General features: G+C 51.7%; 1 protein-coding gene and 1 non-coding gene across 2 annotated transcripts; one reads left to right on the forward strand and one right to left on the reverse strand.

Moving 5' to 3' along the window:
• Nucleotides 1-11,304: 11,304 nt before the first annotated feature.
• Nucleotides 11,305-11,386, reverse strand: TRNAS-GCU (transfer RNA serine (anticodon GCU)). Its single transcript has one exon. It is a non-coding gene; the product is annotated as a tRNA-Ser (tRNA).
• Nucleotides 11,387-15,294: 3,908 nt separating this feature from the next.
• SNAI1 (snail family transcriptional repressor 1) lies at nt 15,295-21,412 on the forward strand. The gene is made up of 3 exons (XM_061437933.1): nt 15,295-15,487; nt 16,191-16,718; nt 20,396-21,412. The coding sequence occupies exons 1-3, from the start codon at nt 15,406-15,408 to the stop codon at nt 20,578-20,580; spliced, it is 795 nt and encodes a 264-aa protein (XP_061293917.1). The 5' UTR covers nt 15,295-15,405; the 3' UTR covers nt 20,581-21,412.
• The last annotated feature ends 2,823 nt before the right edge of the window (nt 21,413-24,235 follow it).

Here is a 24,235-nt window from a genome sequence, read left to right on the forward strand (position 1 = left end):
GAAGATCTTTTTTGTACAGTTCTTCTGTGTTTTCTTGCCACCTCTTCTTAATATCTTCTGCTTGTGTTAGGTCCATACCATTTCTGTCCTTTATCGAGCCCGTCTTTGCATGAAATGTTCTCTTGGTATCTCTAATTTTCTTGAAGAGATCTCTAGTCTTTCCCATCCTGTTTCTTTCCTCTATTTGTTTGCATTGATCGCTGAAGAAGGCCTTCTTATCTCTTCTTGCTATTCTTTGGAACTCTGCATTCAGATGCTTATATCTTTCCTTTTCTCCTTTGCTTTTCGCTTCTCTTCTTTTCACAGCTATTTGTAAGGCCTCCCCAGACAGCCATTTTGCTTTTTTGCATTTCTTCTCCACGAGGATGGTCTTGATCCCTGTCTCCTGTACAATGTCACGAACCTCATTCCATAGTTCATCAGGCACTCTATCTATCAGATCTAGGCCCTTAAATCTATTTCTCACTTCCACTGTATAATCATAAGGGATTTTATTTAGGTCATACCTGAATGGTCTAGTGGTTTTCCCTACTTTCTTCAATTTAAGTCTGAATTTGGCAATAAGGAGTTCATGATCTGAGCCATAGTCAGCTCCTGGTCTTGTTTTTGTTGACTGTATAGAGCTTCTCCGTCTTTGGCTGCAGAGAATTTAATCCATCTGATTTTGGTGTTGACCATCTGGTGATATCCATGTATAGAGTCTTCTCTTGTGTTGTTGGAAGAGGGTGTTTGCTATGACCAGTGTGTTTTCTTGGCAAAACTCTATATTATTGCCCTGCTTCATTCCGTATTCCAAGGCCAAATTTGTCTGTTATTCCAGGTGTTTCTTGACTTCCTACTTTTGCATTCCAGTCCCCTATAATGAAAAGTACCTTTTTTGGGGGGTGTTAGTTCTAAAAGGTCTTATAGGTCTTCATAGAACCGTTCAACTTCAGCTTCTTCAGTGTTACTGGTTGAGGCATAGGCTTGGATTACCGTGATATTGAATGGTTTGCCTTGGAAACGAACAGAGATCATTCTGTCGTTTTTGAGATTGCATCCAAATACTGCATTTCAGACTCTTTTGTTGACCATGATGGCTACTCCATTTTTTCTAAGGGATTCCTGCCCGCAGTAGTAGATAAAATGGTCATCTGAGTTAAATTCACTGGTCCATTTTAGTTCGCTGATTCCTAGAATGTTGACGTTCACTCTTGGCCATCTCCTGTTTGACCACTTCCAATTTGCCTTGATTCATGGACCTGACATTCCAGGTTCCTATGCAATATTGCTCTTTACAGCATCGGACCTTGCTTCTATCACCAGTCACAGTTGCTACCCGATAGATTCTCAGGCTTCTTGCTTACCAGATTCTGATTGGCAGGTGTGGGTGGGGCTTAGGTATCTTTTCTTTTAAAAAGAGCCTCTGGTAAAGTGCATCCTTAGGGTCCAAGTGTTAGGCTCAGTCCTGTGCAACCCTTTGTGACCCCCTGGTAGCCTGCCAGGCTCCTCGGTCCATGGGATTTTCTAGGCAAGAATACTGGAGTGGGTTGTCATTCCCTTCTCCAGGGGATCTTCCTGATCTAGGGATCAAACCCGGGTCTCCTGCATTGCAGGTGGATTCTTTATCACTGAGCCACTAGGGAAGCCATCCTTAGGCTAGTGTAGGAAATTCTATCTTGTAAGACGGGCTAGTCTTACAACATATCTATTGTATAATAGTTGGGGTAGGGCAGCCACTCCGTTGTTGGTTAGAATTGGGTGGGCAAGCTCAGTTCTTACAGGTTGCCAGACTTTAACGATACCTTTTCTGCTTATAAAAATCATCTAGACTGTTTGGTCTCAAATGATCACCCCTCAAATTATTTACAAAGGAAAAATTACTAACTTTGGGACTTCCCTGGTGCTCCAGTGGTTAAGACTCCATGCTCCCAATGCAGGGGGCCCAGGTTTGATCCCCGGTCAGGGAACCAGATCCCACATGCCACAGCTAAGAGTTTGAATACCACAACGAAAGATCTTAACACGCTGCAACTAAAGATCTTTCATGCCACAACTAAGACGGCACAGCAAAATAAAAGTAAATACTGAAAATTAGTAACTTTGCAGTGGAGAAACCTAGCAGACTCCTCCTTTACCAAGGGATCAGAATTAATATCACTGATAATGGGACAAGTCACGGGTGACTTGATGGGACACACTGGAGAATGCAGCACTTCTCAGAGTCCGACAGAAAAACATTTACTAGAGTCTAATTGTAAGGAACGGTTTCCCAAGTGGCACTAGTGGTAAAGAATCCGCCCGCCAGTGCAGGAGACCCGCCTTTGATCCCTGGATCAGGAAGATCCCCTGGAGAAGGAAATGGCAACCCACTCCAGTGTTCTTGCCTGAAGAATCCCAAGGACAGAGGAGCCGGGCGGATTACGATCCTTGGAGTCGCAGAGTCAGACACGACTGAGCACACACACAGACCGTTGTAAGGAAACATCAGGCAACTCTTCCAACCTGGGAGACAGTCTACGAAACAGCTCCACCTCTTCCAAAATGTCAAGGTTGAAGAGGACCAGAGGCTGCAACCAGCTGCAATGCTGCATGATCCCGGGTTGGATCCTTGACGTTACGGGGGTTGCTTTAAAGAGTGTTCATGGACCAATTGCTAACATTGGAATAAGGATTGTGGAACAAGTAACAGTATTTTATCAGTGTGAGATTTCCTGATTTTGAGTTGCACCACAGTCACATAAGAGAATGTCCTTGTTCTTAGGAGACAGACGTTTAAGGGTTCAAAGGGCGTGAAGGGACTTCCCTGGTGGTCCAGGGCTCAAGACTCCTTGGTCCCACTGCACGGAGCACGGGTTCAGTCCCTGGTCAGGGAACTAGGGTCCTGTGTGCCACACGGAGCAGCCGCCCCAAAATGATATAAGTAAAGGGTTACTCTCAGATGGCTCAGGAAAAAATAGTGTGCCCCTGTGTATAGATACATAAAATGATGAGCAAATATGTACGATGTTAAAAATTATAATGCGTGCTCAGTTGCTTCAACTGTGTCTGATAGTTTGTGACCTGAGGGACTGTAGCCCGCCAGGCTCCTCTGTCCCTGGGACTCTCCAGGCAAGAATACTGGAGAGGGTTGCCATGCCCTCCTCCAGGGGATCTTCCCGACCCAGGGATTGAACCTGCATCTCCAGCATCTCCTGCGTTGCAGGCAGATTCTTAACCACTGAGTCACCAGGGTCTCCTTAAACAAACAAACAACTATAATGCTTATTGTTTAGAAAATAGCAGAAGACAGGTAAAGGAGAAAAATATAAAAAATTGGAAACCACTCCTCATCCCACCCCACAGACAATCAGTGATCATTTAATAATGAAATACATGTCCTTGGGTCATATTTTTGGTTGAAACTTAAACTAGGTGAATGCTTTACTTCTTGTCTATATAGATTATAACTTGCACTTTTTACTCCATGATTTATCTCTCAACATCTTTCCTGTCATTGTGGTGTTATTTTTAATGATTGCCTGACCCTCCTGGTGAGGATGGACCTTACTTTTATTTATCAATGAGTATTTAGGTTTCCAGTTTGACTCTGTTAACCTAAAACAATAACACAATCAGCTGTTGTTGTTTTTAACCAATAAAATGAGTTTATTCAGGAACAGCAAAGAATTTCAACTCGAGACATGCACAGGTGGCAAACTCAATGCAAGTCCGGTAAAATAAAGGAGAGGAAACTCTTACACAGGAGAAGGGGAAGTTGGGAGAGGCTGTTATAAACACAGAGGCCCTTGGAGGAAACTGGGAGTTTGAAGGACAGTGCCTTCTCATTGGCTGCATTGTGACAGTCTCTCAGTGGCCAAGCTGTTGACAAGGAGGAAATCTTGTTCCTGCTGGCAGTAGTAAAATAGTGTCCCTTCCTACCGCAGATGCAAGGGATCTCTGCTGTTGGGGTCTGTATTGACTTCTAGTGGTGTATGCATGAGAGCTCCCCTTTCTGGCCTCCCAACTCCATTTTAGTGAGGTTTGGCCAACTGATGTGAAGAGCCAACTCATTGGAAAAAAACCTCGATGCTGGGAAAGATTGAAGGAAAAGGAGAAGAGGGCGGCAGAGGAGGAGATGGTTAGGCGGCATCACTGACTCAATGGACATAAACTTGAGCAAACCCCAGGAGATAGTGCAGGACAGAGAAGCCTGGTGTGCTGCAGCCCATGAAGTTGCAAAGAGACTAAATCATTCAGATTAGCAACTGAACAATAGCCCTTTACTAATTTTCACAACTATGTTATGGGCCGTGCTACAGTGAACAGCTTTCCAAATATATCTTTGCCCACCCATCTAAGTACTTTATATACAGGACTTCCCTGGCTGTCCAGTGGTTAAGAATCTACCTGTTGATGCAGGGGGACACAGGTTGGATCCCTCGTCAGGGAACTCAGATCCCACATGCCGTGGAGCAGCTAAACCCTCACACCGAAACTAGAGTTCAAGGGCCACAACGAAAAGATCTTGTGTGCAATGAAGATTCTTTGAGCCGCAACTAAGACCCAATGCAGCCAAATCAATTTCTTTTTAATTCAAAGCTTTGCATGAAGCAGGGCACCAAAGCCAGTGCTCTGGGACAACCCTGAGGGATGGGGTGGGGAGGGAGGTTGGAGGTGGTTTCAGGTGTGTCCCGGTGACCAGTTCATGTTGATGTATGGCAAAAATCATCACAATATTGTCAAGCAATCCTCCAATTAAAACATTAATTTTAAAATAATGGTTTTAATTCCCTTATAAAAAAATTCAAAACTTCTAAGTATTTTATAGAGAGAGGTGCTGTGTCAAATGAAGAGAAGTTGAGAGAGACAGAAATACAGAGAAAGACTGGGAGGGATTGAGACAGGCAGAGTCCAGGGAGACAGAAAGAAACATACACGAGGTGAGACAGAAAAATAGAAGAGTCAGAGACACCCAGAGAGAGCGTGAAAGAGAGATGGAGAGAGACAAGGAGAAAGCGCAAGGTCGAGGGATAGCCTGAGAGAGAGAAGGTGGCTGCTGTTGGGGAGACAGGGAGCAGGTCTAAGGCGTGGACACCCTGGCATCCTGGCCACAGGAATCCAGGCAGAGAGTGACTAAGCGACTTTCAGGGACACACCCTGTAGATACAAGTGTAGATGAGGTCACTGTCCTTTGTGCAGGGATTTTCCTGGGACTGTCCCGTTCCCGGTAAGCAGAAGAAGAGAAGCAACCTCATTGCCCATCACCAACAGGGGACTGGTCAGGGACGCACTGAGTGCTGTAGAGCCAGCCTCTAAGCAGGGCTGCCAGATTCAGCGAATAAAAAGCCCTTTGTGCACATGCGTGCTCAGCTGTGTTCGACTCTGCAACCCCATGGACTCCAGCCCCCCAGGCTCCTCTGTCCATGAGGTTTCCCAGGCAAGAATACTGGACTGGGTAGTCATTCCCTTCTCCAGGGGAGCTTCCTGACCCAGGGATTGAACCCAGCTGTTCTGCATCTCCTGCGTTGCAGGTGGATATTACCACTGAGCTATCGGGGAAGCCCTAAAATACTAGAGAGCCAGTTAATTTTGAATTTCAGATAAAGAAGTCTGTCCCATGCAGTCTGATACTAAAAGTTTATTTGTGGTTTATGTGAGATTCTTTTTTTTTTTTTTTCACACTTAGAACTTTTTATTTTGATTGGGGTAAAGCTGATTAACAATGTTATGATAGTTGCAGATGAACATGGAAGGGACTCAGCCATTCGTGTATATGTGTTTATCCTCCCCCAGACCCCGCTCCCATCCAGGCTGCCATTTAACATTGCACAGAGTTCCATCTGGTATACAGTGCTGCTAAGTCACCTCAGTCGTGTCTGACTCTGTGTGACCCCACAGACGGCAGCCCACCAGCCTCCTCTGTCCATTGGATCCTCCAGGCAAGAACACTGGAGTGGGTTGCCATTGCCTTCTCCAATGCATGAAAGTGAAAAGTGAACGTGAAGTCGCTCAGTCGTGTCTGACTCTTCGCAACCCCATGGACTGCAGCCCACCAGGCTCCTCTGTCCATGGGATTTTCCAGGCAAGAGTACTGGAGTGGGGTGCCATTGCCTTCTCCATGGTATACGGTATACAGTAGGTCCTTGTAATTTATCCATTTTAATGATAGCAGTGTGTGCATAACCATCCTAGACCCCCTAAATTCTGGTTTCAATGGATATCTGGATTTTGTTTGGCAACCCTATCTCTAGAATCAGTGAGAACAGCAAGGTGAAGTCAACACAGAGGGTGTGTGTGTGTCTGTGTACACGTGCCTTCGAGGAGGGCTTCTGAGACGGCTTGTTCAGGTTTTAGCTCCCAGTCTATGCAGTGGTTGTAGTTCTAAAGAAGGGATCTATTCAGGATCACACAATCACAGATGGTAGGGCGAGGCAGGACCCTAGCTTTGTGCTCTGCAGAGATGTGTGTACATGTCTTTAAAGTGTTAACATATTAAATACAAACATTAAAAACAGACAACAGTGTGTTTTTTAAAGTATTTATTTGCACTTGGTCTTAGCTGCAACGCGCAGGATTGTCGATCTTCATGGCAGCACAAAACATTAGTTTCGGCATGAGGGGTCCGGTTCCCTGACCAGGGGTGGAACCTGGGCATTGAGAGCGGAGGATCTCAGCTACTGGACCCCAGGAAAGTCCCCAGACCACAGTTTTCTAAACTCCCATTTGGACATTTCTAATTTTATAAAAAGACGGGCAATCTCAAGAACTGCAAGGGTCACCTGTGGGGAAGTTATTTACAGAATGGGAATATCACAGGCAAAGCTGCTGAGGCCGGAGCCTGGCTGCTCTGGCCCACGGTGGCTGCAGCGTCCTGGGGGAGTGGGCCCAAGGGGCCTGGGGCTCTCAGCGAGGAACTTCTGCCACCTGAACACTCACATCCTGGAGCACTCAGCTGCCCCCGGGCTTTAGTCATGGTGGTCAGCAGTCTCTGCTGCCGGAAATGTCTTCTCACTTCCCTCTCTCACCTGCCCTTCCCTGTGACCTCAGCGTGGGGCCCCTCGGGGTCTCACTCCTCTGACTCACCCGGGTCCCTCAGGCTGGCAGATTCCTCCCTCACCTGTGGGCTCCGGGGGCGCAGGAGCTTGTTTGTGTCTGGCTGGTTTATTATAAAATCCTAACCCACTAAGCCAGGGACATTCCATTGCTTGCTCACTGTAACTTGAGCATATTGGCATGTCACCTCTCTGAGCCTCAGTTTCTTTATCTGTAAAATGGGGTTGATAATCTTGACTATTTTATGGAAGAGGATGAGATGGTTAGATAGCCTCACAGACTCAGTGGACATGAATTCGAGCAAACTCCAGGAGATAGTGGAGGACAGAGGCAGGCTACAGTCTGTGGGGTCACAAAGAATCAGACATGACTTAGTGACCTGAACAACAACAACCTCACCCAGTACTCGGGGCTTGCTGGGGCGTCCAGATGGGCCAGCGTGGTAGCAGTGGCCAAGGGCGATGACAGGAGCATTTCCGAGGTGACGGATGAGCTGGGAACGGCTCTAGGAAGAGCCGACAAAGGGCGTTCTGGGCAGAGGGAACAGCGAAGGCCAAGACCCTGCTGTGGGACAGAACCTGCGTGAAGAGGGAGCAGGAAGGCCACAGAGGCTGGAGCAGGTGAGCAGTGGGAGAGCGGGGGAGATGAGCCCTAGGCTAGGTAGCATCTTGTGGCAGCCTCTGACCTAAGGACAGGGTTGTTCTCACTGTCCCCTCCTTGGCAGTATCTCCCACACTCGATAGTCCAGAGATGCACAAAGGTCTCCAGGTGGGCGCGGGTGGGGAAAGAGGCGGCCCTGGGGCTCTTCCTGGAAACAGGTTCAGCCTTCTGCCCAGAAGTGGAGATAACAGGACGATATCAGCAGTCCGAGGGGCGAGGCTGCCAAGGCAAATTAGTGCTCCAGATACCCTGTGAGATAATGCGTGTCCGCCCCCGTGACAAATGCACGGAGATTAGCCGGGCAAGATGTGCACTGCACCTTCGAGAGATCCCAGGGACCCATGTCGGGTCTGCAGCATCAGCAGACCTCCAGGTACGACGCTGGCCCGGCAGGTGTAGAGACATCTAGCTTCAGGGCCCCAGCCAGTCCCCACACAACCGCCTGGCACCCTCCAGGCTTTGGACTACTGCCTTCTAACCAGGGAAATCACCTCTTTCTGGTTGTCCAGGAACATCCCAGAACTTCCGCAGTCCTGGGCAAGCGGGGCCGGCTGGTCACCCTACTTACTATCCTCATTCACTAGATGAAGAAACCAGGTCTCAGCAGCAGTTAAATTTTGCCTGGGTTTTGTGGTTGGATTTTTTTCATGAAAAAGTATTTTATTTGAAATGGTGACATGCATCTGAAATAGACATTGAGTCTACAGCCATACCACCCTGAATCTGCCTGATCTTGTCTGAAATAAAACATGCATACCATTCAGAAATGGTTTGGAGGGATTGGTCCAGTGGTTAAGACTCCATGCTTCCTACACAGGGGGTCGTAGGTTCAATCCCCGATCTGGGAACTAAGAGTCCACATGTCTCATGGCATGGCCAATAAAGATAAATAAATAACAATAAGAATGATAAAATAATTTTTAAAAAACCAGAACAGTTTGGAGAAAAAGAAGTCTCCTTCCCACCCTTGTCTGCTTTCCTCCTCAGAAGTAACCGGATTCTTGGGTCTAATTGTACAGCCTGGGCCTACATGTAGATATTATTTATTAACTTCTGCACAACAGGCAGCCTATGGGATATTCTGATCACCTGAATGTTTTGTTTTCACTTAAAAGGTTGTATCGGTTCATTCATTCATTCAGCTAATATTTATTGAGCACCCACTGTAAACCAGGCTTAGGTCACAGCAGTGAACCAAACAGATACTTCCTGCCTCGGTAGAGCTTCCTTTCCTCAAACTGATAAAATGTTTGTCTGTAAAAGCTGTTCGTGGACCTCCCTGGCTGTCCAGTGGTTTCTTTTCTTTTTTTAAAAAAGCTATTTGTAGCGCAAGGGCCATAGAAAAATAAACCACAGGTTGAATCTGGCCTGGGGGCTATTGTTTGCCAACCTCTGATCTGAAGGACAATCAGCAAAATAAATAAAATACACGCGGTGTCAGATATGCATCAAGTACTGGGGTGGGTGGGTGGGTAAGGAGTGTGAGACGGGGGAGGGTAGAAGGGGCTGACACGGTGCCAGAGGAGACGTCCCTGAGGTGAGGTGAGCCGGGTGGCCATCTGGGGGGAGGTACTCCACAGAAAGGGAGCATCACGTGCCAAGTCGCCAAGGCTTGCGTGGTCTGCTGTGGCTGCAGCCTCGTCCCGGAAGTGAGCTCAGAGGGGCCATGAGGGGACCAGTTCCACAGAGCCTCATGGTATCGTGAGCATTTTGGCTTTTTCTATGAGAGAGATGGGAGCCTGGGAGGCTCTATATACTCTTCGACAGGATTTGAGATTTTGCCAGCTGCAAAGTATCCATTGATTGGACTGAGGTATTTAACAGATCATCTGTGATGGACAACTTTTGCTACCCTATTAAAAATTAATGAGGTTAATACTTGCAAGTGATTTAAACATTTTTTAAGACACAGGAAAGGGCATGTAATAGACCATCTTCTCCGGCTTCTGCCTGGTGGCCACTCAGATCCCCTCCTCAGAGACAATCCCGGAGACCAGTTTCCAGTCCTCCTGCCAGTGGCTGTTTCTGTGTTTCTAAGAAATACTCACATATTTCTCCCTCTTTTATGCAAATGGAATCACATTGTACATGCTGTTCTGCACCTGGCTTTTTATCACTTCATGTCTTGATATGATTCCACTCATTACATCTAGAGTTTTCTCCTTTCTGACAGATGGCTAATCTGTCTGCATTATAATGTATTAACTGTTCCCCCAAGAGTGTCAAATACCACTTGGGGATGCTAACGGGACACCTACGCTGTGAAGCTCCCGCACAGAACTTGGTACACAGCAGGCGCTCAGCAAATGGGAACAAAAAGGGCTTATCCATCTTGGAGCCCCCAACTCTGGGCCACGCTCAACAGACTTGGACCCAGAAACTTCCCTTGAAACCCTTATTCTGAGATGGTGACTTTTGATTCTCAGAGGGACTTCTGAGTCAGCCCAGGGCTGAATCACTGTGTCCTGGCAGGTGGGAGACACTCAAGAGGTTTTGTTTTTTTAAATTAAGGGTAAGTGTAGAGGTTGAGCCTTGATTCATTCATTGAACTTTTCGTGGACAATGTCTTCTTCCCGGCAGAGATGAACTCTCTGATTGATCCACTCAGCGGTTAATGATCTAATCAACAGGGTCAGCTAGCCTAATATACAAAGAATTTTTATTGATTAGGAAGTTCATCAAATCGGTGACCAAATGACAGAGATGCCGTTCAGGACACTGAGAAAAGGAAAAGGACGCAGGCTGAGAAAAATGCTCCACCCCAATCATGTAAATGCAAATTGTAACTAGGAGATCTCACTTTTCCTTATCAGATGGGGAAAGATTAAAAAAAAAATAAGCTGACAACACCCTGCCTCCACCAGGTTTTGAAAAGGGCCCCCAACTCCCTGCTGGTGAAAGTATAATTTAGTTTAACCTTGTTAGAGGACATTTGGACAAATGTATCAACAACTTTTTTTGACATGTCAAATGACTTGCAGGATCTCAGTTTCCTGACCAGGAATTGAACCCAGACCCTCAGGGCAATGAGAGCAGAATCCTAACCACTGCCAAGGAATTCCCTCTATTTTTTATAAGATATCTTTGCCTTTCAGGTCAAAGATGTGTGTACAAGACATTCACTGAAACTGCCCCCTTGTTTGTAGTAGCAAAAAATTATATTCTAATCTAAATGCCTATCACAAGTCCCCTTGTAAGATAAATTCTGTGATTATGGTATAATCCATACAATCAAAGAGTCTGCAGCCCTGCAAGGGGTTACGGGAGCTACATGTTAAGATATGGAACAACTTTCAAGACACGCAGTGTAGTTACTTAAGAGGTAAAAGCAAGTAGGCTAAAGTATAGGCTCCCATTGGTGTTATATAAAAAGGAGTGTACATATTAACATCCACAAACGTATATATCTCCTTGTCTCTATACAGACTATCTCTGGAAGGTCATACAAGACGCTGGTAAAAATAATTGCCTTTGCTGAGGGTAACGGATTCTCCAGGCCTCCACCAGGGGATCTTCCTGATGGAACCCGTGTCTCCTGCATTGGCAGAAGAGGATTTTTTTTTTCCTGTTAAAAACCACAAGCAGCACTTAGGAAGCCACAGCTGAAGGTAGGGCGTGGAAACCACAAGCCGACGAGGATGGGATTCGAACCCACGCGTGCAGAGCACAATGGATTAGCAGTCCATCGCCTTAACCACTCAGCCACCTCGTCCTGGCACTGGGAGGTGTCCCCAAACTACTCTTCAAGGCAGCTGGACCAGTTTTCATCCCCATCCACGGTGTGCGCGTCCAGCCCCACATGACAGCCAGCAGAGGGCGCCGCAGGGCCGCGGCGCAGGGCGCGGGGTAGGTGGGGCGAGGGGGCAGAGCCGGTCCATTTCCGGGAGGACCTGACGCCGCAGCATCTAAGGTGTCGGCCGGGACCGCACCCCCGGGAGCTGACCTGCAGCCCCTGGGCCTCGCCTCGCCCAAAGCCCCCTCCCACGTCGCCGTCTCTGGGAGGGAGGGGTGTGTGGGCGAACCAGCAAAATAAAGCGCCCGGATAGTTCAATCGGAAGGGAAGGGACTGCCCAGATGGAGAAAGGCCCCGCCACCAGCACCTTACACCTCCTCCAGGGCGCGGATGTCCGCCCGCAGAGAAAGGGAGAGCAGGAGGCCCAGGCAATGGCATTCGAGGACCAGCCACCTCCGGCCACTACCCATCCGGTATCGCAGGGAGACAGGACGCTCACCTTGTACAGATGAGGAAACTGAGGCTCAGAGAGGCTGAGTGACTTGGACAGGGTGACTAGGAGAAGGTCCAGCCAGTAATCATTCACCAAACACTTGTTTGAGCCCCTACTAAGTGCTTTGAAGAAAATTGAATGGGGTAAATAGAATTAAAGGGCTTCGCAGGTGACTCTGTGGTCAGGAATCCACCTACCAGTGCAGGAGACATAGGTTCCATCCCTGGGTGGGGAAGATCCCCTGGAGGAGGAAATGGCAACCCACTCTACCTGGGAAATCCCATGGACAGAGAAGCCTGGCCGACTACTCCATGGGGTCGCAGAGAATCCGATATGACGGAGCATGCAGGCAATGGAAGAAAAAAGATACGTTGTAAGGCAGGATCCTACCTTGGCTAGGATCATCAGAGACGCTTCCCTTCAGGTGACTTCAAATATGTGTTAAATATATCATTCTTAGCAAGAGTGTCTAAATTGCCTATTGTACAATTTCAAGACTAATAATAACATCTTTCTGTGCTTAAAATAGAGCATTGTCTGGGATGGATTTGGAGATTGGGGTTGACATTCATATGTATAAAATATCTATGTATAAAATAGACAGCCAGTGAGAACCAGGGGACTCTATTCAATGCTCTGTGGTGACCTCAGTGGGAAGGAAATCCAAGGAGGAGGGATATCTGTAAGTTTCTGGTTGATTTACTTTGCTGTTACATGGTAAAGCAACTCCAATTAAAAAAATGTTTTAACCCCCTCAAAAAAAAAAATCCCAAAACATTATCAAAACCTCTCTAGAAGCACCTCGGCCCCCAACTAACCACCCTCCAGAATTTTGCAGTAAATATTTTCTTGCTTTTCTTTATAGTTTTACCACCTCCTTATACATTCCTAGACAATAAAGGGTTTCATTTACCTGCTTTTGAACCTGTGTAAATCCAACTAACTGTATTTGAGTTGGTTCTTTTTGCTTAACACCATGTTTTTTAGATTTATCCCTGTTGTTGCATGGAGTTTTAGTTTGTTTTTTCTCACTGTATAGTATCCCATTATATATATGATTGTAATTTATTAATTACAGTTTATTAACCCTTTCTACTGTTGATAAACATTTGGGTTGTTTCCAGTTTGTTTGTTTGTTTCCATATTACGAACGAGGGTGCAAGAAATATTCTCATTTCTTCTGGGATTAAAGCTGGGCAGCAGTTCTCAACCTTGGCTGCTCACCTGAGGAGTTTTCAAAAATGCTACTACCAGAGGGTCCCACCCAGAGTAATTGAATCAGAACGGCTGCAAGGGTGGGGCCCAGGCTTTGGTGTTCCCTGGGGGGATCTGACGCCAGGGCTAAGAACCTCTGGGATGAAGCAGGCCAGAGAGTAGAATGCTAGGAGAGTCACCTGTTGTTCGCTGATGCTAAACTTTTCCAAAGTGGCTCATACCCATGACACTCTCGCCCGCATGGAACCAAAGTCCTCCTGCCCTCACATCCTCAACACTTGCTATGACCAAATTTTAACTTTTTATCTTTCTGATGGGTGTGAAATAGTATCTCATTGTGGTTTTAATTTGCATTTCTCTCCTTACTAATGAGGCTGAACAGTTGCGAAGTTCCTGCTGAAACAAAGACAGAAAGAGACTCTCTGGTAAAGATCCTGCGGAAGAGAGATTCTGGGGGGTCAGGGAAGATGAATGGCAGGTGCCAAGGGCTGGGATGTGGAGGAACAGAAAGAAGGCGGTGGATCATTGTGCAGGGGGAGGGGCAGAGCGGCTCAAGATCAGTGCAGCAGAGGTCAGGTCAGCAGGTGGAGGGCGGTGGTGAAGAATTCGGCTTCTGCTCTGAGTGAGATAGGGACACAGGAGGTTTGGAGCAAAGGGACACGGCGTTACTCCTCCCTCTGGATGTAGGTGGAAAATCACGATGGGAAGTGAACAGACAGGAGCCGTATTCTTTGTAGTGACTGTGCGTGGCCTGTCTCCCCCGCCTCCCCCCACCCTCCCCAGCTAGAACAGGGAAAGGATGATTGTTTTGCTCACAGCACTTAAGGATCCAGACAATTGTCCCTGCTCTCATGCTAGGTGGTGAGTGGAGGGTCTTAACGGGTTTTCACAGGTGGAAACGAGTTGGAGAGACCTGCGGATTTAGGCCTGTGCCCAATCCCCAGTCCACGACAGGCATGGCCCTCACAGTTGGTGGGCTCAGAGGAGAGCTGGGGGTGAAGTCTGTCCCTCCCCTGGGCCCAGCCCACAGCTAAATCAGTCAGTGACCCCCGGTGGAGCCTAGCCTCAAGTCCTTTAGACACAGTATCGATGACCCCAGATGAGTGAGGCAACTAACCTGAGCTCCGCCCTTCCCCACTTCTTTCTCCCACCTGCCCAGAGTAATCTTTCTCAACCACACTCCAAACAGGTCCCTCCTCAGCTCTCCAGTGCCCCTGGGGCAAAGTCCAGACTCCTCCAGGCCCTGACCCCGCCGCCCTGCCCACCCCACCCCCATCCTGAGAGAGGCTCTCAATGGCTCAGACGGTTACTGCCTCTAACCTCAGGCCTTTCTCCTCGGCATTTTCACTTCCTCTGGGAAGTTGCCCCGACCCTTGGTCAAGTGACCCGCCTCTTGACTGTCACAGTGCCCTGTGGTCCCCACCCCCCCCACTCATCGAAATACACTTCCCTTTGCATTGGAATTGCCTGTTGACTTCACCTGTCTCCTCCACTTGACTGGGCGAGCGACCCTTCAGCAGAGACCCCGAGTGTTTTGTTCAGAGTCGTATCCCCCCCAGCGCCGGGAGGGGTGCCTGGTCCGTTAGTGGGCACACAGTCAGTCTGTGCGTTTTTCTAGCTGATGCCCGTTTGCTTTGCAAAAAAAAAAAAAAAGGCCGTGGCATTGCACACTGTCAGCAGCCACGTGGAGGGATCCATTGCTTCTCTCCGCCTCCGAACTGTGTGCTGCCCCTGGTCAATCCCACGCTCTCTGCGAGGCACCCTACGAGCGAAGGCACCCCCCGCCCCGTTCCGACACCCAAGGCGGTGGCGGTCTCCGAAAGTCAGGTGCCCAGACCCGCGGCGCGCGGCGCCAGAGGGCGCCAGAGGCGGGAGAGCGTGCCGCGCCGAGCCGGCCCGGGCGCCCGAGTCCCGAAGAGGGGTCCCGCCTCGTCCAGGGGTTCCCAGCGCCCCGCCCCCGGCAGCCTGCCGCCGGGCGCCCATGCACGCGCCCGAGGCCCGGCGTCCGCGCGGCCCCGCCCAGCTCCCAGCGCCACGCGGCGCGAGCCCCGCCAGCCCCCAGCGCACCTGCTCGGGGCGGGGCCTCTGGCTAAGGCGCGTTTCGATTGGCGCGGAGGTGACAAAGGGGCGTGACCGGGACGGGCCACGCCCACCCGCGACTGGCGTACTTAAGGGAGTCGGCGGCCCGTCTCCACTCACAGCGCAGCTGCACGGCGTCGCGGGTGGAGGGTTTTGCGGTCCCGGCGTGACCCGGCGAGACGCCCCCCCACCCCCAGCTGCTTTGGCCACCATGCCGCGCTCTTTCCTCGTCAGGAAGTCTGCGGGCTCCCGCCGGAGACCCAATTACAGTGAACTGCACGACTCTTCTCCAGGTGAGGGGGCCGGGTGACCGGACCCCTGGGGAGTTTGGGGGAGGCAGGCGAAGGCTGCATGAGGAGAGCACTTGGAGGAGCAGGGGGCTTGGGGACGAAGTCGAGGGGTCAGAGTCGAGTCAAAGAATACAGCCTGGGTGCGAATAATCTCGGGTCAGGTGGGTGCGGGAGATGTGGAGAGGGTTTTTGGAGGGCGGTGGTCTTGGGCTGAGGAAACTGGAACTTAACCAGCCGCAGAGAAGAGGGGCGCCCCTCCCAAAAGTGAGAAGAGGAGGCTTCTATCTGGACAGACGCCGGGCCGAGGGCTCTGCAAGAGTCCAGAGGATTTGGGGGAGGGTGTGGGAGAAGAAATGTGTATGGAAGGGGGCCTGGGACAGGGGTGTGGTGCCTTGGCAGCTGAGGAGATGAGGGGCCAGGATGCTGGGGGTTGGCCTCAAGCTGGGTACTTGGGTACTTGGAGACCTGGAAATGACCCCCTTGAGTCGGAGCTAGGGAAGGGGGGTTCTTCCCGGAAGAGCTGGAGGTTGAAGCGGGAGAACCAGGTGACCTGGTGAAGAGGGGCTCAGACTGCACGCCGGTCCTAGTATTCATCTGATAAGCCCTGAGTGCTAGCCCCGTTCAGCCCCTGGCCCACATCAGGCTGATGTCTGCTGGCTGACTGAGCTCACGCCTGACCTTGCCTTCTTCTCTGTCCCCTGCTCAGAGCTCACTTTCCAGCAGCCCTACGACCAGGCCCACCTGCTGGCAGCCATCCCGCCGCCCGAGGTCCTCAATCCCACCGCCTCCTTGCCGACACTCATCTGGGACTCTCTCTTGGCGCCCCAAGCCCAGCCCATCAGCTGGGCTTCTCTCCTGCCCCAGGAGATCCCCAAGGCTGGCGAGCTGACCTCCCTGTCCGACGAGGACAGCGGGAAAGGCTCCCAGCCCCCTAGCCCACCCTCGCCGGCCCCTTCGTCCTTCTCGTCCACTTCAGCCTCCTCCTTGGAGGCTGAGGGCTATGCTGCCTTCCCAGGCTTGGGCCAGTTGCCCAAGCAGCTGACCGGGCTCTCCGTGGCCAAGGACCCCCAGACTCGCAAGGCCTTCAACTGCAAATACTGCAACAAGGAGTACATCAGCCTGGGTGCCCTCAAGATGCACATCCGGAGCCACACTCTGCCCTGTGTCTGTAGCACCTGCGGGAAGGCCTTCTCCAGGCCCTGGCTGCTGCAGGGCCACGTCCGGACCCACACCGGTGAGTCCCTCCCCCCGGCCCCCATTCTCCCTGCCTTCCCTGCCAGCGCTTCTAAGATGGGCTTTGCTGTCACTTTCAGATTGTGGGAACCGAGGCCCCCGCCATCTCCTGACGCCTAGCTTGAGTTCGGGGGGCCTGGCTCTGAAGTTTGGCAGAAGTATGCTATCCTTCATCAGCTAAGCACTTGGGCTGAGTAGATAACTTTTACATGTCCCTCAGCAGGCTCAGTTCCTCTCAGCCAAATGGGTTGGAGCTGGATATGGGAAAGGTATAAACAACACCTTGCTGTTGGGGCCAGGTGTGAAGGGGCCCACCCTGCTCCACCCTCCCCTAGCCCACCCCCACCCCCACCCTAGCCAGACAGGATGTTGTCAGCCTGCCCACCTGCCTCCGCTCTGAATCCTGCTTTGGGATCCTCCCCAGACTTTGGGCTGGCGTTTCACCTCCTTTAGCCTCTGTGTCCTCATCTGTGAAATGAGCATAAAAACACCTTGTGAGGTTTTTGTGCCAGTTAAATGAGACACCTGGGACAGAAACTACTTGGGAAAATGCTTGAGACACGACCCGCAGGCACAAAAATCGTTGGTATTTGTTCTGCTCCCAAGCCGTGTTTCTTTGAGTACCGGATTTAACTCTCTCAGCCTCTCTGATTATAACTTAATCATACAGAGTGGGTTACTGCAGTATTGTAGAGGGGGCAGTCTAGGTTCAGTGGCTGCCTCATCACTTGATAATGACTTGTTATAGTATCATGATGGTTCTCAGACCTGCTTTCCCCAACCCCACTCACTGCTGAACAGATAAACTTAATCCCATCATGCAGGCCCAGGAACTCCTTTGCCAGCAGAAAACAATTAGGTCTTGGCATTTCAAAAACTGTAATGCTAAATGTGTAGAAACTTGTGAGATAGAACCTGTCCTAGCCTTTAGCTTTACAGAAGTGCAGAAAAGGTATCCACTCCACCTTTTCAGAGCGTGAATGGGGGAGGCCTCTCTGCTTGGGGCTGCTCTTCAGAGAGAGGGTTCAAGGGTCATGACTGTTGGTTTTGGGGGTCAGGCTGGCCAGGTTGGAGTCTCAGTTCTGGCATTTCCTGGCCCAAGGGCTGACCTGTGAGCTGTGAGGGTCAGTGAGGTGGTGTGTGAAGCCTGGCATTTTGCAGGCATTATTGATGTCATTCCTCCTGGGTGGGAGGTGGGGGGGCGGAGGCAGGCAACCTCCAGAGCTTGCAGCCCATGTCTGCAGTTTCTTCTTGGTGCACAAAAGCCCTGATTTTAACATGTAAAGGCCCAACTGCCTAGCCTGTGTCCTCGGTGGCTGCCCAGCGACGGGGTCTCTATTTGGGGGCAGTGGAAGCCCTTCGATGCTCCCCTTAGCCCCCCAGCTTCTCTCCCTTCCCGTTCAGACATTATTTTCATGTAAAGGCATGGCCCAGACACACAAAGCCTGTTGAAATGCACCAGCGCCATCCTCCTCGCCTCCCATTGTGCGTCTTAATGGTGCGCCCGGGAGGCGGGGGCTGGGGGCTGGAGCAGGTGCGCGGGGCAGTGGTGCCCAGCACCTGTTCTGGGTCGCAGCTGCCGGCCCGCAGCGTGTCAGGCCCCTTTAATCCAGGGAGTATCGCATGTACACTGCCCCCCTCAGCGGCCTTTGTCCCCTCCGGCCTGGTGCCCATTTCACACTCCAGGAGCACCAGAGAGATGTGGCCGGGCCAGGGTGGGGGCTGGAGGCCTGCGAGGCCTCCTGCTTCTGCACACAGACCTCCACCCATCCCATCCCATCCCATCCCATCCCATCCAGCTGGCCTCTTTGTCCAGGTTCGTGTCTAATCACACGTAACATAAAGATAACGTTCGATGAGCGCCGGAGGCGGGGAGGCACGCGCTCTGGGCCTGTCTCGTCACCTGTGTCGCGGCAGTCAGTCCAGCAGCCGCCCTGAGCGGCCGTCCTGACCCCGTCTCAGCGGTGAGCAAACGGAGGCGCAGAGAAGGCCGCCACTTACCCAAGTCCCAGCTTTATAGGCCGGAGTCAGGGCTCCTGCGCCTCGCCCAAGGTGGGCGAGGAGAAGCGGGGAACCCAGGCACCTCATCCGCTTTTCCAGGTCTGCAGAGCCCAGGCCCTGAGTTTTCAGAGCAGGGTGTGAATGAGGAAGAACTTGTAGGACTCAGTCATCAGACCCTTCGGGCCTGCTATGCAGAGGTGCGCCAGTCATGGCAGAGCAGGTTACACGGGCGTCCCTTCCCCAGTCCTCTGGCCCCAGCCCCACGCTGCTGGTGGCCCTGTCCCAGGAGACTGAGCCCGTGATCGCGGCTCCCCTGTGGGCTGCAGACACCTGGCTTCTGGACCCCACCCACCCATCGCCGTGCAGTGCCCCCAGGCACCCACGAAGGCTGCTGGCATTCATTTATTTCCAGCACCGGGATTTAACTAGGGGGCCTTGGCCTAGGGACACAGGGGAATGGGAGGAGAGGAGAATGTGTTTCTGGGAAAAGAATATTCAGTATTAAAGAACAGTGCCTGGGTGGAGTTAGAGGCCTGATTAGTATTTATTTAATGAGTTACTCTTCTGGCTTTATTTGGGAAACACAGCCCCAAGGAAAAGCGAAACAGCATTTGCTGTAAGGTTTCTGGAATGTGAGTTATAGTCTCTTGATTGGGGCAGGAATTATGAAAAACTGGTGAATGGTATTGTCTGGTGGTGACTGAGGAGTCAGGCTCTTCTGAGACCTTTTTTTTTTTATTATTGAAAAAAGATTTGCTGTCCAAGCACTTAAAGCTCCTACTGTGTATCCAGCCCTGAGTGCAGGCTCTTCCCAATACAGCCTGGGCAGCCAGGTGGCAAGAGGGCCTCAGGTGGGATTCTTTTTTAAAAAGTCACAAGGTGAAAAGATTTCTGTAGCCTCTTGGGGGTTCTAGGCCTTGGGTTGGAAGCTTGGAATGGAGTCAGGGTGGGGAGGTTCCTGCCTTCGTGGGGCTCTCTGATGGGGGGACAGACACACTTGACACTTTCTTGAGTGTGATCCCAGTGATGGGGAAGCAGTGAAAAGGAGTGACCGGGGGAGGGGAGGGGGGCTTTTAGGCTGACTTTAGGAAGGCAGTACAGGGGTGGTAATAAGAAACACCCATTTCAGCCTCCTTAACTAAGAGGCAGTCTCTGTAGTGGTTAAAACCAAGGGCGCTGGAGTCGGGCTGCTTGGTTCTTGCTGAGACCCTGCGTATTCCCTGTGCCTCAGTTTCTGCGTCCCTAAACTCAGGACGAAGGTGGGGTTCAATGAGATAGTGGGAAGTGCTTCCACCATCCCTGGCACAAAGCGGTCAGCAAACACGGCCGTCACTGCCGCGTCATTGTTCAGCACGTCTGCTGGCAGGGCAGGAAAAGTATTTGATTCAGTCTTCTCTCAATTACCAACCCCTGTGTGTGGGGGCTGAATGGCTCCATTTTACGGATGAGCAAACGGAGGCTCAGAGAAGCCCGCTGACTTAACTCAGGGCCACACGGTGGGAAGCGGGAGCGCTCCTTGCCGAATCCAGGCCTCTGGTTTCTCTGGGTCACGGCAGCCCTTCAAGGTTGGGGTGAGCTGGGTGGCAGAGGTTGGGGGTGGCTGGGGATGTCAGCAGACATCAGCTGTTCTCCCGAGTGACTGCGCCTCCACCAACCCCTCCTGTCGTCTCTCCCCAGGCGAGAAGCCCTTCTCCTGCCCCCACTGCAGCCGCGCCTTTGCCGACCGCTCCAACCTTCGGGCCCACCTCCAGACCCACTCGGATGTCAAGAAGTACCAGTGCAAGACATGCTCCAGAACCTTCTCCCGAATGTCCCTGCTCCACAAGCACCAAGAGTCGGGCTGCTCGGGGGGGCCACGCTGACTCTTGAGGCTCCTTCCACCTCTCTGGGCCTTCCCTGCAGCCCAGAGGGGCCTACCCCCGCTCCAGAAGGGAAGACCCTGCCTCCTGGGCACTGCCACAGAATCCCCTCGTGAGCTCCACCGTCGGGCTGGACCCTGGGGACTGTTTCCTGGTCTTCTGGATGCCTTGCCAGGCTCAGAGGGGCAGGGGCGCTTCCTGCTGGGGGGGGTGGCTTGCCGCAGGGACCCCTCCTGGCAGCCGCTGCTCCCAAGGTCCGTGGAGCTGGCCTTTCTGCGCGGCTCTGTGACTCCAGAGCTGTTTGGGTTTTGGTTGCAGCTGCTCGGAGCTCGGGGACAAGAGCCGGCAGACTGAGGAGAAGTTCCCGCCCCACTCAGGGGGCCCCAGCCTGCCCCCCAGGGACCCCCAGGCTGCCCCTCCAGGAGGAGTGCCTCACTATGCAAGCGGCCACCCCCAGGTGCCCCGCGGCGGTGCCCCCTGATGCGAGGACCGCGTCTGGACCCCAGGATGCCCCCCGGCCTGGGCAGCTATTTCAGCCTCCTGTGTGTCATGGTGGCACCTGTTTCACAGGCAATTTAACGATGTCTCCAAAGGGACTGTGAATAATTGCCTTCCCTTGTCAGGGGCCCGAGTGGGGCGCTCCGGCCCCACCACTGTGTCTCCCAGAACTATTTTCGGGGCCCAACAGGTGGGCCTGGGAGGAAGATGTTTACAATTTTTTAAAGGTACACTGGTATTTATATCGCAAGCGACATTTTGTACTAAGGAAACGTTTTGTATAGTTATATGTACGGTTTATTGATATTCAATAAAGTGGTTAATTTATATATAAAAAGTCTACCTGGTTTTATAAATTATATATAATTTATATATAAAAAGTCTACCTGGTTTTACCGCCGCAGGAGTGTTTTCAAGGGCCTTCGGGGAGGAAGGACGGGGCAGGGATGCAGGGAGCTCGAGTGCTCTGGACGCCCACAGTCTTGGCTTTGGCCCTCTGGGTTTGCCGGGGGACCTTGTTTGTGCAGGTGGGTTTTCCTCGGAGCGTGGACGTCCTGTCCGATGTGGAGGTCGGGAAACACCTGCGGGCCGGTGGGCGGTAGGGCTGTGCATGCAGGGTCCTTATCCTCTCTGTGGCCCTCTTGTTCTCAAGCCGACCAGGCTCACGGGGAAGGAAGCTGGCTCCCAGGTCTTATCAAGCAGGCCTGCTGTGGGGCCTTCCCCAGCCCGGCAGGTCTTCTGGAGAGGGCGCGGCTGCTGCTCCAGATGAGAGTGGAATGCGGTGGGCCAGGAGGGACAGAGGATGTCCTTCCTGTTTCCAAGGGCTCCGGGCCCGCTCTGGCCTCCCTGGCAGGCCCACACCTCCGTCTGGCTGCTGGGTACCAAATGGCCTTTGATGCGAGGAAATTGGCTGGCTGGAGCCGGGAGGGTGAGAAGCCGGGCCAAAGGGTAGGGGTCATTCTACTTCCTGCTCGAGGACAGAACGGGAAGGCAGTCAGCACTGCGTCCCGGGACTGAGATAATTCACTCCCCACTGGCTCGCACGGTGACCTCACCTCTGGGGCCCTCCTGGGGCCGGGAGAAAATGAGTGTCCTTTTTGCGCACAAAAGGTGCTGAAGGTGCCAGTTTCCTGCGGGGAGCTGAGCGGGGCGGGCGTCGCAGGCGCCCCGGAGCCCCAGAGCCAGGCCGGGGGTGGGGGAGCTTCGTGTTCCAAAGGAGAGATGATTCTTTCTTCTAAACAGGAAATGGTGACCCGCAGGCCGGGAGCAGCCCTTAATGACTTGCAGCTTTCCTCCCAAAAGAAAAAAAAAAAAGTTCTCTAACAATCGCCAAATTGTAGCTGGCCTCCCTGAAGGGAAGTCAGGGAGTTGGGGGTGGGTGAGGGGTGGGCATCAATGTGCTGAGGGCCTACTGTGTCCCAGGTCCCTGGGGGGCGTCCACCTACCCACAGTAGGTGCTGACGTGTGGGGGATGAAGAACCGTTCTCACACACTCCCCGAGGCGTGGGCCTCATGGGAACCCCCAGCCTGCATTCAATCAGGGTGCACCAGACTCCCCTTATCCCCGGAGTCAAGAACCAGGCTCACGCCCCCTTGGCTCGCAGGCCCTGGAGCAAAGCTCTCCCCGTCTCAGACCCCTGGACACTCTAGTTTCTGCCTCTGGAATAGGGTGATGATAGTGCTTTCCTCCCCCGAGAGAAAAGGATGTCCACGCAGTGGGTTTGGGTGAGACCCGCGTGTTCGAGGACCCGGGGTTACAGCCCTGAATAGATAGACAGTCCTTGGGCTCAGGGAACTCATGTTTTAGCGGGGGAGACAGAAAACAAACAAGTGACTAAATAAACAAGCTGCTTTCCTACAGTGACCTGCCAAGATGGAATTAAAGAGAGCATGTGCTTCAGAGCGATGGGGTGGGGCGCCCTCTGATAAGGCCCGGAGAGCCGGAGCCCAGAGCCCGTTCCAGTGGAGACCTGGAGGAGGCAGCAAGTGCAGAGGCTCTGAGGCTGGAATGAGCTTGTCCCCCTGCTGAGAGGGGCTGGGGGGACCCGGTGAGGTTGATGAGAGGGTCCATGTCCTGCAGTGCTCGTGTGGGTGGCAAGGAGGAATCAGACTCCGGTTGAGCCCCAGGGCAGGCACAGAGGCTTTTAAGCGGAGGAGTCCTGAGGCCTGCTTTTCTTTTACACCGATTCCTCCCATCCTGGTGGAGAATGGAGTTAGCCAAGTCAGAAAAGGAGAGAAACTAGAGCTGGGAGCCAGGGAAAGGCCCAAGACAAGAGGGATGACGCTGAGCCGGCCTAGAGGGGTGGAGGCCTCGGGGAAGGTGGGGTTCAAGAGTATGTGACGGCTGGGCCTCTAGGCCTGTGCCAGGCATACCTGAGTGCTGGTGGGTGCGAGTTCCTAGGGGTTTTTTTAAAGGAGATGTTGGACTGGGTGGCGGGAGTGGGGATCAAACGGTTGACGGTTCTTCTGTCCTGATGTGGACCCGCCCCCACTCAACCACATTTAGCTAAGGGAAAAAAATTACATGCAGACCATGCTCCTTTTTGTGGGAAGAAGGGTGGAATTGAGCATGGTCTGCATTCTTGTTTGTATTTGCCTACAGAAACTCGGGGAGGATTTATAATAAAGCAATCAAAGCCTGGGTCTCTAGGGGGGTATAGGGCTGAAATGGGGCGGATAGAGACTATTAGGAGAGAGAAGGGAGACAGGTGTTTCAGATTTCTTTAAAACTTTTTATTTTGAAATAATTTCAACCTGACAGAAAAGTTGCAAGGAAAGTACAATAAACTGGAATCTTTCCATCAGATTCTTCAGAAAAACATCTTATCAAGTTTGCATTTTCTCTGTCTGTCTACACAGGTACACATGCCCACTTTTTTTTTTAACCATTTGAAAGGAAGCGGTAGAAACGATGCCCTTTTGCCACTAACTATGTGAGTGGATATTTCTTAAGGACAGGAACATTCTTTCCTATGACCACAGTTTAATGATCAAAATTGGGAAACTCAGCATTGGTGCAACGCTATTATTCAATCCACGGTCACAGTCAGGCTTCCCCAACTGTCCTGGTGATGTTCTCCGTAGCGCTTTGGTGGGTGGGGGCGGGGAGCGATCCAGACCTCCCGTTAAGTTTCCTTGTCTTGTCTCTTCAGTCTCTTTT

This window comes from Bos javanicus, chromosome 13 (assembly GCF_032452875.1).
Source record: "Bos javanicus breed banteng chromosome 13, ARS-OSU_banteng_1.0, whole genome shotgun sequence".
Classification (NCBI taxonomy): domain Eukaryota; kingdom Metazoa; phylum Chordata; class Mammalia; order Artiodactyla; family Bovidae; genus Bos; species Bos javanicus.